The 17,332-nt window shown below is 51.9% G+C and overlaps 2 protein-coding genes across 2 annotated transcripts; one reads left to right on the plus strand and one right to left on the minus strand.

The window, feature by feature from the left end:
• Positions 1 to 1,247: 1,247 nt before the first annotated feature.
• On the plus strand, positions 1,248 to 3,057 carry BDP55DRAFT_643129 (uncharacterized protein). The gene is made up of 7 exons (XM_060573492.1): positions 1,248 to 1,613; positions 1,671 to 1,783; positions 1,839 to 1,921; positions 2,012 to 2,173; positions 2,231 to 2,322; positions 2,385 to 2,498; positions 2,553 to 3,057. Exons 1-7 carry the CDS (start codon positions 1,470 to 1,472, stop codon positions 2,988 to 2,990), a joined length of 1,146 nt encoding a protein of 381 aa, XP_060436248.1. The 5' UTR covers positions 1,248 to 1,469; the 3' UTR covers positions 2,991 to 3,057.
• An 8,759-nt stretch (positions 3,058 to 11,816) lies between these two features.
• On the minus strand, positions 11,817 to 13,204 carry BDP55DRAFT_133749 (peptide alpha-N-acetyltransferase Nat2). Its single transcript, XM_060565523.1, has 4 exons — positions 12,549 to 13,204; positions 12,297 to 12,491; positions 11,997 to 12,220; positions 11,817 to 11,911 (listed from the first exon to the last, which is right to left on the minus strand). Exons 1-3 carry the CDS (start codon positions 12,985 to 12,987, stop codon positions 12,075 to 12,077), a joined length of 780 nt encoding a protein of 259 aa, XP_060436249.1. The 5' UTR covers positions 12,988 to 13,204; the 3' UTR covers positions 11,817 to 11,911; positions 11,997 to 12,074.
• Between the last annotated feature and the right edge of the window lie 4,128 nt (positions 13,205 to 17,332).

The raw sequence follows: 17,332 nt of genomic DNA on the forward strand, positions 1-17,332 counted from the left end.
AAGGCTGTTTATTGAATGTTGTGGTCGTACTGGCTGCCACTTTCCTATATTTACTAGCCAACAGTCTATGCTAACTGTATTACTACGTTGGACATTCGTGCACCAGTGTTTCGGATGGTTTGAATCAATTTGAAGAAGCAAATGAGTAACATCAGGTCAGCATAGTGTTTTACAAAAGAACTGATACGTGTAGTAACGCAGATCCGTGGCTGTAGCGGCTATAACTAAACAGCCTGAGGGGGCTTTTCAACTGTGTATCTGATAAAGACCTTTCTTGCCAATGTTCAAGTTCAGAGCAGAACGCTTTCCACAGGGAAGGCCTTGATAACCAAGGTTCGCTCAAGTTCAACTTCATTCCTGCTAGGTTCGCACTACACAAAGCTTCATCGAACTCTAGTCTCCGTATGCTTCAAGTCCACAGGTTTATGATCGGGAGGACTTTGGATGAACTTCACTTGTCGCGAGCCATGTCAGGCGCTTCAAACCAATGACTCGGTGTCGTCGCTCCATATTTACTCCCATTCGACACGAGGAAAGGGTAATGCAGAAGTTGGGGCAGTCTGGGGAAGTTTCGGGATACGGCATACCGATAATCTGGATGTGGCACACGCAGGGCTTTATAGACTCGCGGAACCAAGTAGATGGGCAGGGATAACACAATATCATCTTGATCGACTTCGGAGCGTTGCCAGATCGGAGAAGCCTGCAGTGCGTTCTTGCACTGATCACCACGTGCTTTTGGTTGAAAAGCATGGCACTACCTTGGAGTTGAAAGTTCTATCTTGCAGCCCGTTTCAAGGCAAAATCGAATGATGTTAACTTTTGGGATTACCCCAAGGCAGTGCAGTGTCCTTCGTTCTAGTAGCGCCAACCATTTGTTCACAGCTATCGTCGCTGAATTGCCAAGTGCAGGAGCAGCTCATCACCACCGAGGACTGATACAACCGTCCAATTGATATAGGCAGACATTTCTGTTGCCTTGACTTTTGACCTTGGAGCTAGTACTCCAAGAAAATTTAGCGAGCCGTGAACAATGCCAAAATGTATACATCAAGCCGAATTCCGCATATCTCCAGACATTCCCTTGTCGGGGTAATTGTTTGTTTTCTGCTCCGCATACATGTGACTCGGGTAGTTTTTACGGAAGAGCTAACTAGTCTACCTACATGTGTGGCAGATTCCAGGGACCACTGAAGCTGATGAAGTTAAGTTCCACAGGCTCGAACCTAACCAGTCTGGCTCAGGGTAACAGAGTCTTGCTAGGCTAGCATTCAATAAAGAAGTTTTAACCTGCTGTTCTTGGGATTGCATTCTTCTCCATATTGAGATAAATGTCCATGCCGCTCACTACCTTACCCACCAAAGCGTTCCTTGTGTTCACCCCAGTCAACTGCGGAGCCCCGGACCACCTTCGATGATATCGAAATAAACAGCCGACAGAGCATTTCGCTCGCCGCATCGGAGACACCATGGAGATCGACCCGAATCTCTTGGAAATATGGACTTTGTATGCTGTTGCGACTTTGATGATTACGGCGAGGGTGTTTTGCCGCACCAAACAAGTGGGCGTCTCTGGATTCCGACCCGACGATTACATCATCTTCTTCACATGGGTATATCCTATCGTCTCGTCTTCGAGATAGATTTAATTGCGACTCACACAATGACAGTCTCTCTACACTACTGTGTGCGTGATGGCAACACTCTTCGCGCTAATTGCCCAAGGCAAACACACCTCGCTCCTCACCTCAGAACAGCGCGCGACTTTGCCGGAATCGGAGTTGTGCGTAATAATAAACGAAGGATTCTGACTTCGAAAGAACTAATCGATAGACTAGTTATCAATGGGAGTACGGGTCAAAGAATTTCGTCGCCGGCATGATTATCTATGCGACAGTGGTGTGGTCATTGAAATTCAACAGTACGTGGAATGGCATGCTGTTTTGAAGACTTTTTTTTAAGCGCTTTAACCATCCTAAATAGCCCAGAAGATCTGATAAATAATTGCTAGTGTTATTCTTCTACCGAAGATTGGTTGCGGGACAATGGGTAGACAAGTTCATATTCCCGGTCATGGGTCTAGTTGGTGCCACAGCCGTTGCGATGGCTCTGATCATTGCCCTGACATGTCGACCTCTCTACCTCATGTGGCAGGTCCGCCCAGATCCAGGAGGTACGTAAGCCTGAGAGCCATTTTAATCAGAAGCGTCAGCTTACAAAATTTCCAAAGAGAATTGCGTACCACAAAACAAAATTTACTTCTACAGTATTTTTGTGATGAACGTCACCACAGATATGTGTGTAATCGCTATTCCAATACCGGTAAGCGCTCACTAGTCCAATCTGCAGACCGAAAATAAGTCAACTGCCTAATCATCAAATAGGTAATAAGTCTTGTACGAGCCTCAATATGGCGCAGAATGGGAGTGTATTTTCTTTTCAGCTTGGGAGTTTTCATCATGGTCGCTGCCACAATTCGAGTGGTTCTTATCTTTCATGTAAGTCATCAAACTCCCCCAGGATTCACGGGGAGCTACTAATTGTGCCTCAAGCCTACGGGCGGGTTTGGCCCAGGAGCAATGTGGTCAATTCGTGAGGACTTCATTGCCATTTTCGTCGGGCAGGCCCCCATGGTGGTACCTCTCTTCAAACGGAGAGTATGGGCACAATTCTATCACAAGTACAAGTTCACGCCGAAATCGAGCCAGGGCTCGGACGGCATAGAATTAAGTGATGGTATTTCCAGCAATAACAAAAAGCCGAAGGACCCATACAGTCTTACACAGCTAGGGTTTACTCATGTCACCAATGCGACTCTTGGGACCCGAAATGGAGCAACTTCTGTTGCAAAGGACAGCTCAGAAAGGCTAGTGGTTGCGATGGAGGAAATTTACATATTGGCTCCCATCAGAGATTTTGGTCCGGACCTAGGAGCACTGAAGTTTGTCTTGGGAGAAGATCGGCACAGTCTCGAGATTACTGCTGTGTGACGTGTCCGATCTCTCCAAGGCCGAGACAATGAGAGCAGTCAGCAAGAGAGAAGAGTTATAACGAAAATCGGAACGCATAATTGAAGATCTAGATGTTTGATCTGAAAACAAGAAACTTCCCAACCAATAAGGACCGCGCTATGTAGAAGCTGAAGCCGCCCAAAGCAACTGTTGAAAGATACAAGCCCGAAGCTCCGACCGAGCCTACCTTTTCTAACAGAGATCCTCCTGCTGGAACTGCTGTGAGGGCACTGAAACTGACGAAGAATGTCATTGTACCTGAAGTTATGTCAGTCAAATGATCGTGGATGGATTGAGGTTGGTGTGACGTGTCAACTCACCATAGTATCTTCCGTAGTCTTTGGAATCGCATGTCTTGCCTAAACACACTGATTGTAAAATCTTATTAGTTTCCATCCAGCCAGGAGGAACGACTTGCAGCTAAGTGTAATTGCAATGCCGTGACCCGCGGTTTTGTTACTGGAGCCGATGCTGGCGCACATGTAGGTACTGGGAGGAAGTGCTCATGCCTCCTGTTGTGCGTGGCATGAAGCGCGCAGTCCAAGGTCAAATGATGGTAGTAACAGTACTCTACGAGGTATACCGCAGCGCAGCTCAGCGCAGCGCGGCACGGCTTTACGAGGGTAGGACGCGAATGCTAATCACCCATCAAGACCTAGATCGGGATGGAACAAGAGAGGCGTGGGTGACTCCACATGGCCAAAAGTCTCTTTGACACAATACTAGAACGGAGGTATTTCCGTTTTGGTCCAAGCTGTTTGGGAATGCGATTGACTGAGTGTAAAGACAATTCAGAGTTCCCGACGGTCGCTCTGTCCAGTGTCTGAAGGCATGTCGGAATGCGCGTGTGATGCTGATAGTTGAGACGGACAATAGCAAGCACAGACTTGTGCGTACTGGACGGCGACGGTATGATGCAAATATTCGGTATGTGCGTGAGTTGGCAAAAGCCTATGTTCGGCTGGGCCGTGAAAAGTCAGGACGGTGTGGCGAAGAGGCAGGAGGAACGAGTAAAGACAACGGCGGGCAGAAGAGCGCGACGGAAGAGTGGATGTGAAGGTTGGCATTTACCGCGTATAGGCATGATTAATGAAATATGAGGCCCGGTGAGGCCAGTCAAGGCTGAGATGGAGGGGTGCGACAACGGTTTTTTCTTCCTATTCTGAGGGTGGGAGCCCGACGACAGCCTACGGGCTAGGAACAACGACAGGCTGTTTTGCCTCAAGTTGAGATGCTCCATGTATTCGCAGGTAAGCTAGTTGCTGTTAGTCAAGAGAAAAGGTCTAGAAGCATGCTCCTCAGCGTTTCGACACCGTCCTAGCAAAAGTGGGCGAGCAGAAAAAAAGGGGGCAGGCTTGCTATGGCGAAGCTGCAGCAGCAATTGCAGCAAATGGATAGGCACGAGAGGCTATCAATCAACCAGGTCTGTCTTGGGAGTTCCCTGCGAGCAGAAAGACTGCCCAGTGGCTGTGGAAGGGAGGATCAATGTCTATGGAGCGAGCACGTTTGAGAAACAGGGCGTTGAGATGACACTCCTGACTCTCGAGTGTTCTGCTGCCATCAGACCTCTAGCCACTAGTGTTTAGTTGCAGGAATTGGTGTGTCGGTAGCCAGTCGCCTGGCAGGAGACTGAGTGTGGCTGCGTATGACAAGTGGTGGTGGTAACGGTATCCATAGGACAATATGCGAGAATGTATCCGTACGAATATGTGTGTGTGTGTGTGTGTGCGAATATGAGCGTGTGTTTGTGTGGTTGTGTGATATGGCAAAGAGCGACAAGGAGCATGTCAGTTGGAGAACCCAAGGGCAGTTAGGAGCCAGGAGCCAACCAGAACGAGGCTGGGCTTGATGCAGTGTCACTCTTGCCCTTGGAATGGTCCATCAGAAATTCAGAATGATCAGGGCAGGCAAAAGGTGGATCCGGATTTATGGTACAGCGCTTGTTCCGGGCCCGCTTTTACAGATACGGTCAAGGGTGCGTTAGTCATGCTGGTGTCCATTGACTGACTTGCAGTAGTCAGGAGCTCAGGGCTCCAAGACTTTCGAGAGTCAAGCCTCAGGAGCATATGCTACGGGCCTCACCCGCCCCCTCACCTATCTCACCTTCCCTACCCAACGCAGCACAGCCAAAGGTGGACGAGGGGGGACGGGAAACTGGAAGGGGGTAATCGGAACGGTCCAGTCCAACTTCGCTTTAGCCGCACTACGCTTGTTGCGTTGCTCAGTGCATAGGCGCATAGACAATCCCAGCTCCATCACCTTGGCTCAGCGATATTACCTTCTCTCCGGGCCTGGCCACCTTACCAGTACGGAGTACGGATGCCTTTTCTTTCGGAGTACTTCGCCTACCTTGCTGACTACGGATGCTATGTACTTTGTATACTTACTAGATAGCGTAGGTACGAGTACCCGTTCCAGAGTACGTACACGGAGACGCACCCGGCGCCTCTGATTCGCTGCATTGTCTTTCAACTGACTTGACGCTGGGCGGTTAATTGCGACTTGTCCTGGCTATTGCAACCTTATTCCGAGCCCTGTCATTATTACCAACTCGATAACCACCGGAATGGAGGCTTTCACGCCTGCTTTGGTTCTGTTTGGTCTCCGTGTACTGGGGCCTTTTGCCTTTCTTAGCTCTGACTCTGGCTCAGCCTTTCTTTCTTACGCAGTACCTACGTCTTTGACCTTGGCCGAGGTTCATGAAGCCTAAGGGGGGCGGATGGCACGAATACAGGCAACCGCGCGAGAAAAGGGGGCTGATGATTTGATGCATCATGAGATTGGAATGGACCTCTTGTCACTTGAAGACAATTAGAATGCAACTTACGCACTCCCCGCCGTGTCATCCGTGGAGCTTACCCTCCAACTATCCAACTAAACTCGAAGCTATCCCATGCCATTACGATAACTCTTACACCCTAAAGCATGTGCCGCCATGCGAAAAGAAAGACGTGCGGTTACCCGAAGGCTGAAGACAGGTAAGCCACCGGGCGGCCGCCCCTCTAGGCTCAAAAGTCCACTCCCTTTACCCTTTCCACACTATCCGCCCTTCACCTCGCGCCTTTCTCGCGTCTTCACCCCCATGCGGCGACGCCCATCCCACTGACCCATGAACCGGGATACACACATTTCCCTGTGGCCTTCGGCTTAAGGAAAAAAGACGTTCTCTTTGCGCTAGGTAGGTAGGGGCCGTGGGAAAGTATGTTCTCAACAATCAAACAACCAAACAATTAATCTTGGGGGCCTTGCCAGGCCACGCCTGGTCTAGCTGACTTTTTTTTCTCTTCGTTTTTTTGCACCTATCCCAAGCTTCATCTTGATGTCCTGGTGGGCTCCGCAACATACGTAAGTCTGCATTTCGAAGAGTTTAAAGTGCGGATACCCTGGACCCAAGGATATGATCCGTCACATCAAGGAGACAGACGTCCCCATGGTGCCCTTGCGCAAAGCATTACGGTGTACGGATATGTACCAACAAGGGAACGATGTGCATGCTCTCTATTACAGAGTACGTAGAGGAATACACGTAACACAATACAAAGACAATACGTTGCAAACACGCTTGTGTATCCCTCTTCAGACACTGGACAGGGACTAGAATCCTCTGAACCTTCGCCCTGAAGTTGCCTGCCGTAGCAAAAGTAGGTATCGTATCGGACTCTGGGCATCATACCGGGTCCCTTGTTATCACTTGGTGCCCATGTCTTGCTTGACAAGCCATCACATCTATTCCCCTCAGGTCACGCAGGGGAATGAACTGTCTCAATGCCTCACATTTTGACGGGATACCAACTGCAGATGTCCATGAATCACAGTCAAGTATCAGATGTAATACTCCCGAACGGTGAAAGAGAAAACATTCACAAAAAGAGAAAAGGATCTGCCATGATCCGTCTCATCCCTGGCCCTATGACACCATAGCGTGCTAATCACTGGAGGTTGGGGGCCGCTCGCGTCGCGGTTGATTGCTTGATTGTCTGATTGCCAGCCGGGAGTCGTCGTTGCATGCGGTACGTACATATCGATATCCCATTGTGCCATTCTCGACTACGGGGTTACTCTCCGTTTTGGCCCCCTCGTGCAGCAGCTTTCGCACTAGGGCCCTCCCATCCCCCGTCCATCAGTCTGTAGCCACAAGGGACCAGCACGGGACCAGAAACCTCCCAGCTCCCAGTCCACTGGATCTGTCGAGCCAGGATACCCGTCCCCTCTCTTCCTTTGGGTTGAAGGAAGTGTGTATCTCCATGTATAAATGTGGTGGTCCAAGGTACGTGCGTGGTCAGCGCTCTGTGCTCCTCTCGTGTGAGGAGTGGCTTTTCCTCCTTCTCCATTGTGTCGTATTTAATCAGCTTGTCAGCGTATTGTTCACTTCTCGACGACAAGGTTGTCTAAGTCAGGTCAACCGACCCCTTGAGTATCCCGTACCCGTACCCGTAGGTATTCGTAGCTTTCCCCTGCTATCGCCAAGACTCTCCCTCCACCCTTCATCCCAGGGCATGTCCTGGCATCTACGGTACGGAGTACAGACTGCAACCCTTCTTTCCTGCACCCTCGCCCCTCGGAGCACAAGGTGAGGGGCACCTTGGCCTAACTACACGTCTTCTCGGGCTGAAGTGCGAGGGAGGTGACGCCGGAAGGAATGTGGAAATTTGCTGCCTGCATGGACAGCGAAGTGCCTTGTTTTACAGTAAACTCTATCTTTCCGAGTTGCTGGGAGGGAGCGAGCCGACTTCCGACCCGGGATTGGCGACTCGCGGGACGGAATACCATAGGGAACTTGAACTGAATTTTGGGGTTTTTCCCCCTTAGGGGGAGTGGTCCTACGATCGAACGACGGCTGAGAGCCAAGCTTCCATCCCTTCCCTTTCGCCCTTCCCGCTCTGCTGCCCACAGCAGCGTCCGTCCTTCGCCTGTCTGCAGCTGTGTGTGGATCGGGATGGGCAACAACATCGTCATGGCTCCAGAATATCTAAGTTTTACAGTGTTTTCTTTTCCTGTTCGTGACTCCCGATGTTTGCGCCATCCCGCCAACATCGTGGCAGCCACCCTTCTTCGCCTCCCGTCCGAGACGTTGTATAACCTCATCCCGAGGTATGGCAACTCCGATCCTCCAGGACAGGCCCCCCAATAGGGCAAGACTCCCGTTGTTGGATGGATGGATGGATATGCCTTTCTCATCAAGAGTCAGACGAGGCCCTGCCTTGATACAAACTCTCTTTTGATTATCATCATTCTCTAATTGAGTCCTCCGCCTCTCTATCGCTGGCACCGAATTAGCTACCCATTTTTAACCATCTCGGCCCTTTCATAGCCTTGTTGTTCGACATGCCCCAACGTGCCAGCCGGGCCCAGCGACTGCCACGCTTGCTTTCGGTCGTTGACCGAGACCAGCCCCATGCGTGCGATCATCAACGCCTCACGCCCAGCACGACGCTGCCCCATTCTCTGTGGCGTTGCAGCGAAGGTCACTCTAAGCAGGGAACCCCGAAGTTGCGAGATTCCGTTGTAAACTCTCTGAGAGAGAGCACGAGAGCTACCCCAGCTCGTCTTCAACCCGTACGTAGCACCCTACCTACTACCTCGACACCAAACTGGTACAACTACCCATTGTAGATAGTGTACAATGGCGCTCGCTCATTCCCCCGCACGTCCAGTAATTGAGGAAAAGCTCTCCGAAGCTGTCTAATCATTGGGCCATTGCGATGATTCTATTCGTTGGATGGAGCCCTATTCGTCCCTTTTTGGCATATTTGTTGTCCAAATTTGCGTTTGCGCGGACCCTGAATAGTCTCTGGAGCCTACTTGCCGGCAACCCGCTTAAAGGCTGAAGCACCGCCTTACCTGACTCTCGTCATCAAGACATTGACCTCAACTTACCTAGAAGATTGGCTGGTTCGTAAAGCTGGGTTTGTAGGATCTTCACTAGCTCCCTGTTATTTGACCGTTTGGGCCCCCGGCTCTCAGTAACTCTCGAAATCACCACGCAACGGCAACCCCTACAACCAACCCACTGTGGAGTTTCTCTCTAGGTTGTCTCTCCGCCTAGGCTTTGGGAACGGTCCAACAGTGCCTAGGGCATGAGGTTCGACAGCGGAGAAGTAATCAGAATGGGCCTTGGCTTCCTTACGAAACCTCGAATCCATTACCGCACTTAGTCGACATCTCCGTCGCTTAGCCTAGAATGAATGGTGCCACACCTGGGCCGGTAGCAGACAGAATACCTGTAGCTACGTACTCGTTTACTACTGTATGTAACGGTATTAGCTTGCTCGACCCCTTACTCTTCCCGGGGCGGCTCTCGATCTCTGATCTAGCCGACGTCTCGGGCCCCGCAAGTGCCATAGGCTCGTTTGCTAGATTGCCAGAACACGCGCTATGTGAAAGGCAAGGATTGCAGGAAAACCCCGAACCACCGCCAATGAACAGCTTGATAATCATCACCAGCCTGTTGGGTCTTTGTAGCAAAGCAGAGAGCATCTGTATAAGCCAGCCCGCGCTCGAACCAGATCTAGTCCCGAAATTTGCGGAGTGGCTAGTCCCCCCAAAGGGCTGAAAGAACACACACTACGGAAGCATACAAGAGGGTTTGGCATACGTCCGTAGCACTAAGGATATCAGATGGCGCAATACTCTATTCTTTGACCGAGAGCGCGCGGTCTCGACGACGGCGCCAACGCTACCGGGTCTCCAACGGCGATACAAATTTCGTTACTCAATAACGAGGTAAACCGTAGAATTACGATGACGACTCCTGGGGCCAGTCGAGATTGCCGTGAAACAGACCTGACAACTGAGCGGCGGTCGCTCACCACGGAGGTGTGTCCCAGTTGGGAAAATGCTAGTCGCTCCTCCGAAAGGCAAAACGGCATCACAGCAGTGATGAGCACCGCAGTGTGCCAGGCAGAGACTGGATTTGGAGCTGGGCCGGGTCCGGCACAGGGGGCCTGCTGCTCATCTTTGGCATTCCTCCAATTCCTCCGCGGACCGTCCGCCTCTCCCCCCAATTCAGAGTTTGTTTCTGAGCAGCGGCTTTTCCGGACCGGTTGTGGATCGACCATCGTCTGTTCTGGCGTGCCTATCCACAATTCCACCGCCTTGCCTGCTCTCGCCCTTTGGGAGCTCCGGGTGTGCCAGGCCACGGAACGGCACAGAAGGGCGGCTTGGTGATGGGGTCAAGCGGAGTTGGGGTGCGTCGGTCAGCATCGCACGAGACACCCGGGCCAGAGCATCAGCCAGTGGCAGGTACCTGTTCGACACGGTTTTGGCAGAGCATGCAGTAGTGAAAGCTGACCGTGAGGTACCTGGAATGGAGACTGATGGGTGAAGGGGCCGAGGGTAGTGTAAGGTAGGGGGAGGCCAACTTCAGATCCCGAGGTTGCTGGGGGGCCCCCAGGCTCCGCGTAAGAAACAGAGTTTTGATCCAAAACCTAGACAGCTTGTGTGGCTTCCACATGGTTATCATTTTTGGAAACCCCATCTCACTCATCGCTGACAACGACCGACAGTAAAAGTCAGAAAAAAGGGTTCTGCTCCGTGGAAAACCGGGGCGAGTCAGGATTCGACGGCCCACCGGTTCCCACCTGTTCCACCGGTTGGACGTGCTGTCCTGGCCCTCTTTCTAGAAGACCGAGAACTTTAAATTCTGGAGAAGTACGGAGCCGGGCTGGGTGATCATGCAGAGGCCTGACAAGCAGGAACCAACAGTGCCACGGCAGACGTGAGGGAGGGACATTGTGGGTGTCTACCGTTTGAGGTAGACGGTCAGGTCCCGGTCAGGCGGCGGTGAACCGGATTCCATCTTTCAGCAACCCACTCGGACTGAGCAGTGAGAAGCACTCCCCGTCCGTTACTGAGGTGGCCAGTAAACTCTATGCTCCTTCAGCTCTCAAGTGTGGAGAGGTTGACAGAAGACATCACCGTCAGGACCCACGCGAGAGTCTCCAGGGGGGTGGACAAGAGGCGAGTCGCGGATAGGCAAGGCAAAGCGAGGGAAGAGGCACCCTATTCAGTGCCGTGGCACCGTTCCGCACTTCGATTTCCGCTCACGGGGTAAAGAAATCTCAAGGGTCTGGATGGCTCTACAGACTTCGGGAGATTGTGGGCGGGTCGGCTTCAACGGGAAGCACATCGCGGCCACCGACCAAAGCTCTCTCACCATCGCGTGGCCAGGCCCGGTCAACCAGCCTTCAATCGGCCACATTCCGTTGCCCACTCTTACCAACAGCCACCATCACCACCTGGTGCTTGGTCCAAGTACGCCGCAGTAAAGCCGTGCCAGTGCTGGAGACCTGCGTCACCTTATCAATCTGGGATATCATGACCGGCTGGGAATCCCCTCGCGGAGTCGGTTCAACTAAGGCAGTAGCTCGGCCGTGGGGTTTTGACGTTTGGTGCTCACCACAGACCTGTGCGCGCCACCAAGACTGAAGCGCGGCCTTGTTGAGTTTAAGGAAACCATGAATCGAGCATGATTCTCGAAGCCCGGAAGAACATTGAGTAGTGCTGTTTGCTACATGCGCTTGGACGACGCTTTGCTCCTCGCTTGTCTTGCATCCGCTGTATGTCAAGAGCAACCCTTTCATCCGTTCCAGTCCCGACGCAAAGGCCCTCACTGGGCCCTTGACTTCGGGCATGACGTTTCGACGATGGGAAGATTCAGCAAAACTTTGGACAACTTCCACACACTCGGGAGTCACGGCTCGTTGACAGCCCAGCGTCGATTACAATGCGAGAACACAAATAGTGCCGTCTGTTGGTCATCATGCCGTGCACTTCCGGTAGCACTTTGTATCGAAGCAAAATTCTATTCAGCCAAGCCAACTGTATTATACACATATCGGCACAAAGTTTGCGACCTTTGCGGAACGCTCTTGACGATGCTGGTCTAATGGTGAGTGGATCTATAAGTCGTCAATAAGAAAAAACAGGACCGATTCGCACGCCAATCCCGAGAATAAGGCGAGCGTCTCGTTCATTTGATAATACATTAAGGAGGTGTCCCCGGCATCCCAGGACCTCCGACCCACCAGCCCGGCGGAGGCTGGACGGGCCCCAGATTTCGGCTTATTTGCTCCGCCGTTTGCCGATCTGCCATCCCCATGATCTGAGCACCTTGACAACCTTTGGTGTTACCGCGGCGGTCAAAGGCACTCTGAGGAAGATGAAACTTTTGTGGATTGCATATGCCAAAGCCAACTGAGTTCCCAAGCCTACAACAAAGTCAGTTCGTGAGCTTCTCAACCCTCTGCGTCGGGAGTTCTCATGATGCAGATCATATCGACTCACTGGCTTCCGCTTTGTTGGCGCGCTGCGCTTCCTCAACTCCCCAGGTTGCCTTCTCAACTGCATCGCTGATGTCGTTGTTTCCCAGCTGTTCGGTTTCGGCCTTGCTGAGTGCGGCTCTGTATTCGGTCCACCAGGTCTTGACCGAATCAGGGATCACTTTTTGAACGTGGGACACTACCCAGTGCTCCAGTTGACCTACAGCCTATGTGTCAGTACTGACTCACCACACTTAGACTCGCATATATTGCTCACCAATCCGGTCAGTTCCAACGATCCGCACGAGCAGGAAACAAAAGGGAAAATCCAGAACGCTCAAGGCCAGATACACGCCGACGGCCGACCACCCATACTCTCGCGAAAGCTTCTTCAGCCTTTGGCTGAGCGAAAGCGATTCCTTGGCAGTACCGTTGGCTGAGTTGCTCTGCCTGGCTGAGAACCGGAACGTCCGGCGTGATGACCGGAAGATGGTTTCGAGCCGAGACGTGATCCAACTTGAAGTCTGACTTTGCGACCAGCGGAACTGGGATTGCGATGCGCCAGGTCGTTGATACGTTGCTCGCGAGGGTGTCGTCTGGAAAGTTCTCGTCGGCGCAGTGAATTGCCTCCTCCATAGTGCCTCTGTTGCATTTTGCCTCGCTGCCGGTATCGCACGGCGCGGTATGGTTGCCAATTGGAAAGCCGGTCGCATCATCTTGATGGCTAGCAAGGTCACGCCAGTAGCCTCTAGATACGGGTTGTTGGTTCTTATTGCCTGTTGTGGTATGTCTCGACTCGAGTCAAGGTTGTAAGGTCGGTCGTGGGTGATGAGTTGCGATGGAGACACGCCGAGCTTATCGAGCTCGCTTACAAACGGAATTTCTGTTGAGACCTTAGGCTCCGAATCGCCGTAAATTCCGCGTGGATGACGACAAAAAGTGTGTTTTGCCTCCGATGCGCCGGTCTCCGATGTGCCGTAGTCGCCGAAGCTTCCAGTCGTCGGGGTGCGCACTCAATAAGCCCAAAAGTTCGCAGAAAGGCTCGGTCGCACTGATCAGTGCGGATGCTGCTTCGGTGGCGTACGCGCGCGGTGAAAGTCACGTTGGTTTTCGCGCCTTTGATCCTGGATGTTGAAAAAATCTGACGAGAAATGGAGCTCTTCCGACGAACTGCCCGGCTGTGCCGTGGGTACCTGGTAGGAACGGCAGCAACGGGCGGAAAATGCCGTCAAAGGTGTGGCTTGTGTGATGTGGCGCTTCGATCACGTGAGAGCTCTCGGAAAAGACTGAGCCCGGTATCCGATCTCTTCTCATCCTCCGGAAGTCGGCCCGGGTCAGTCTCAGATACGGACGTGTCTGCGACAAGCCACAAACTTTACTCTTACTACGTATTCGTAGTGTTTTACACGCCCCACGATAACTTCACCGCCATCACAAATCTCTCGCACTGACTAGTCCGTCCTCCTGACTCCAACAACAGGCAGAAATTTCGAGTGGTCTGGAACCAACAATTTCGACTCATCATTCATTTAAAGTTAAGAGTCTGCAATCTGCGGAAGGTGTTAGCCTCAGCGCATCGCTGCGATATTCTCCCATTCGCTCGCATCAAATTTACGAGGGCCATCTCAACTTAAAATCGTATTAGGTGATTAAATAAATTGTCAGCAGGTCTGAGAACTGATGCGATCCCTCGAGTTGAAAGGTTTCCCTACGAAGACACATTACGGAGTACTTTCCCTCAGGATCTCTGCTTTGCCCCACGATCTCCTCTGGGTTGAGGGTTATAGGAAATTCGTCCAGGGTGTTAAACAGGGGCTCCCACTTTCGAAGCTACCCAATGGCTCAAGCTCCGTGACACCTCGGAGTATCGATAAGTCGGCTGCGCCATCCTCCGTCCAAAACTTCGTAGAAGTCCTCGGTGTTTCTCTGGTAGCGGTTTCTCCTTTCCTCCCATCTTTGTAGATGACGATGATGATGCAACTATCAATGATTTCATCCAACGTTGACAGTTACTCTAGGAGGTAACCGGATAACTCAATACAAACTCTATCGCGATATATGTCAGCATTCAGGTTTTCTGCCAAACTTTGGAGCGCGCTTCGTAATATTGTACAGGAAACGAGGGGTTCGGAGTGAGCCCGAAGATTATCCAGGTGGATATTTGTCGGATTTTGGTCCGATCAGCATTGGTATTACCACCCTGGCATCGCCATGGAGTTCAAACATGAACGTGTCATGGACCGACCAGGACCACCTAGGACCGCCAGGCTCAAGCTCCTTAGCTCCGATTCCCGCCTGTGTTCTCCAGTCGCCGCCGTTATGCAATTCCACCAACCGACCGCACTTCCGTCCCCGAGACCCGGAAGACGGTGGGCGGAGAGGTTGGTGATCCCGGACTGCCATGGCCTTGATAGTGCTGCTTAGGAGTTTCTTATATCACCTTGATAAACTCTGAATTCTACCGAATGATTCAACCGAATCATCGAGCGTTCACTATTAGTGTTTCAGTTCAGCCTTGTTGACCGCTTCAGGTGCGACCAAACTTTGCAGGCACCAGGTGATCACGGTGATCTCTCCGTCAAGACAGGGCAATTGGAGGGATATCAATAGCGTAAACTTTCTTGAGGACCCTTCAACCCCCGGTAGAGCGCGCTTGCGACGACCGTGCGGGGGCCGGCAGGCAGAAGGGTCTTCTACGGACAAGGTTTGCGATACAAGTATGAGTGCCGGTCGTCAGGGATGCGAAAGTCAAATTCCCACCAGGGGCCCGCCGGGCTGAAAGTCAGGATGCTTTCTGGATTTTACATTACACACAGCTTACAATTCACAGCCTAGGCGTCTTCAGTCGCACGATATGCCGTTGGTTCGAAATTGAACGAGGCCACGACGTGCACCACCAGTGGGCTTGGCACCCCGAGCTCCTCCGAACCCGTTGGCGCACTTCGGGTCCGGTTCGTGGTTCGTGGGCCATGGCAAGACCCTCTGAACATCTGGGTCCCCTGGTACGATGCCACCCCCACCACGGATATTTTGCTTGGCGTCTACTTGGATCGGATGCACACATCCTGGTGGTAGCTGACTTGTGGGCGAGGGGGTGAACGTAAGGATGATCAATGTGGGTGGGTGTGCGTTTGTCCAAGCGTGTGTGTGTGCAAGAGCGATGCGTGCCCAGAGACGTGAGTGACTTGCAGCTCTCCGAATGCTAGCATTCGATGACATAGGCACGTATTCGATAGTTCGGATGGTCTATTTTTTGAGGGTTTGTTTTTGTGCCCTTTCCAACACCACTTTTAGGTGGCCTTCGCGGCTATCGCGGGAGGCAGGACCCCGCGATACTTTTCCACGTAGACTTTTTCTCGAACTTTTCCACCCTTCTTGGCGTCTGTGTTCAAAGGCCTCCCACGCCGGTGTCCGTCGCCCTCACCGAGGTCTGGAAGTTTAACCATACGGAGACAATGCCTTGGCAGCATGCTGCAAATCGTCTATTTTACGCACATCTTGCGACTCGTTATCCCAATCCGTACTCATCCCTTCCTTTCGTCCTTTGCAATATGTGCAACATTCAACGTTCGGTCCACTTAGTGGCGGGTATCGTGCATCGTATTCGATACTTCAAGAAATTGTACACACATCCCTACGTCCCATCGATCCATGATTCCACATGGCTATGAGTTGCCGGCCGGGTGCCACTTCCAAAAGCTGGAAGGGACGGAACGCTCTGATTGGTACACCCCGGTTTACAGGCTGGGGTGGCTGCTCCGCCAGAGATGGTAATCCTACTAGAATTGACACAGATGTTGCGGTACTGAGCCTCGGACTCGAGTCAAGAGAGAGCCTCGGATGGACCTCGTTATATGATTATCAAGCGTCCCAGCGGCCCATTCCGCAATGACTAACGAGTGACCCGCCGTTTGTTACGCATGGAAACGGTCCACCTCCGAATGCTGTACCAACAATCAGAAGTTCCAAGGCGATAGTGGGCTGTCGTCTGAATCAGCAACCGGGCCAGGTCCGACAACAGTATCTCGGGCAGGCCCCCCATGGGCATTCCTTTCCGAGGCAATCCCGAGCACGCCTTTCGCTGCTCGAGCTCGATGTTTACTTTTGCGAGAGCCATGACAGTGAAGCCTTCCGCCCTCTGACTCGTTTCTCGGGGTGTGGCCTAATATGGCAAGCTTCCAGAAGCGTGGCACGGTGGGTCCAGATACGTATTGCTGACGAAGGGCCAAAAGACGAAGAGAGTTTGTTACTGGGTGGTGCAATAACCTAAAAGGGTTGTCACGAGTTCCTGCGTTACTCAGAAGTACTCCTTTGGCTCTGGGACACCTTGGACGAATTACCGTAATCGTAATATGTCCCGAAGCGAACATGGCATTTCGCAGAGAAGGAAAGGAAGAAAGAAGATCAGATGGGTTTGTTTCATATCGTCTGGAAATTTCTGCCCAGAAATGTCGTCAAACAGACATCATGGGACGCTGCTGCCCACGATTCGCAAGTGGCTGCGTGCGGACCGGGCGGAAAGATTCCCGGGATCGATCCTCACTGAGCACCGTGGAACGGTAAGCTGAGATGGTGTGTGGACGTCCAAGTTTGTGTGTCCGGCCGTTGCTCACCCGTGCTTCCACGTGTATCAAAAGAGGTGGCCATATCCTGATTGACGTATGCGGGTAGGGTCAGGACGAGTATACAAGGACCTCATGACACATCTCGAGAGTGGCATCTCCATACGTGACACCCCTCTATAAACCTAAAATTGCGGTTCATGTATCGGGCGTTGACCGTACCGTGCCTTACACGTGTAGAGTCCCTTGATTTTTCACAAGAGCCCTGCTCCCGGTCTCTTCACTGAACAAGCTTTCGATTTAATCAAATCGATTGCCTGCCCATTGCAAAATTGTCCTTTTTAACTCCTTATGCCAAGACATGTTATATCGTCAAACAAGCTCAATATTAGATATCTGGTCGTCTTTGATGGAACACTTGGGTCATGGCGGCACTTTCTCCGATACGAGAGTTGCAAGCATGGTATTGACCGCGGGATTCAAACGTAACCTAAGCAAT

The sequence above is a fragment of the Colletotrichum godetiae genome (genome assembly GCF_030913485.1).
Source record: "Colletotrichum godetiae strain CBS 193.32 chromosome Unknown BDP55scaffold_2, whole genome shotgun sequence".
In the NCBI taxonomy this organism is placed as follows: domain Eukaryota; kingdom Fungi; phylum Ascomycota; class Sordariomycetes; order Glomerellales; family Glomerellaceae; genus Colletotrichum; species Colletotrichum godetiae.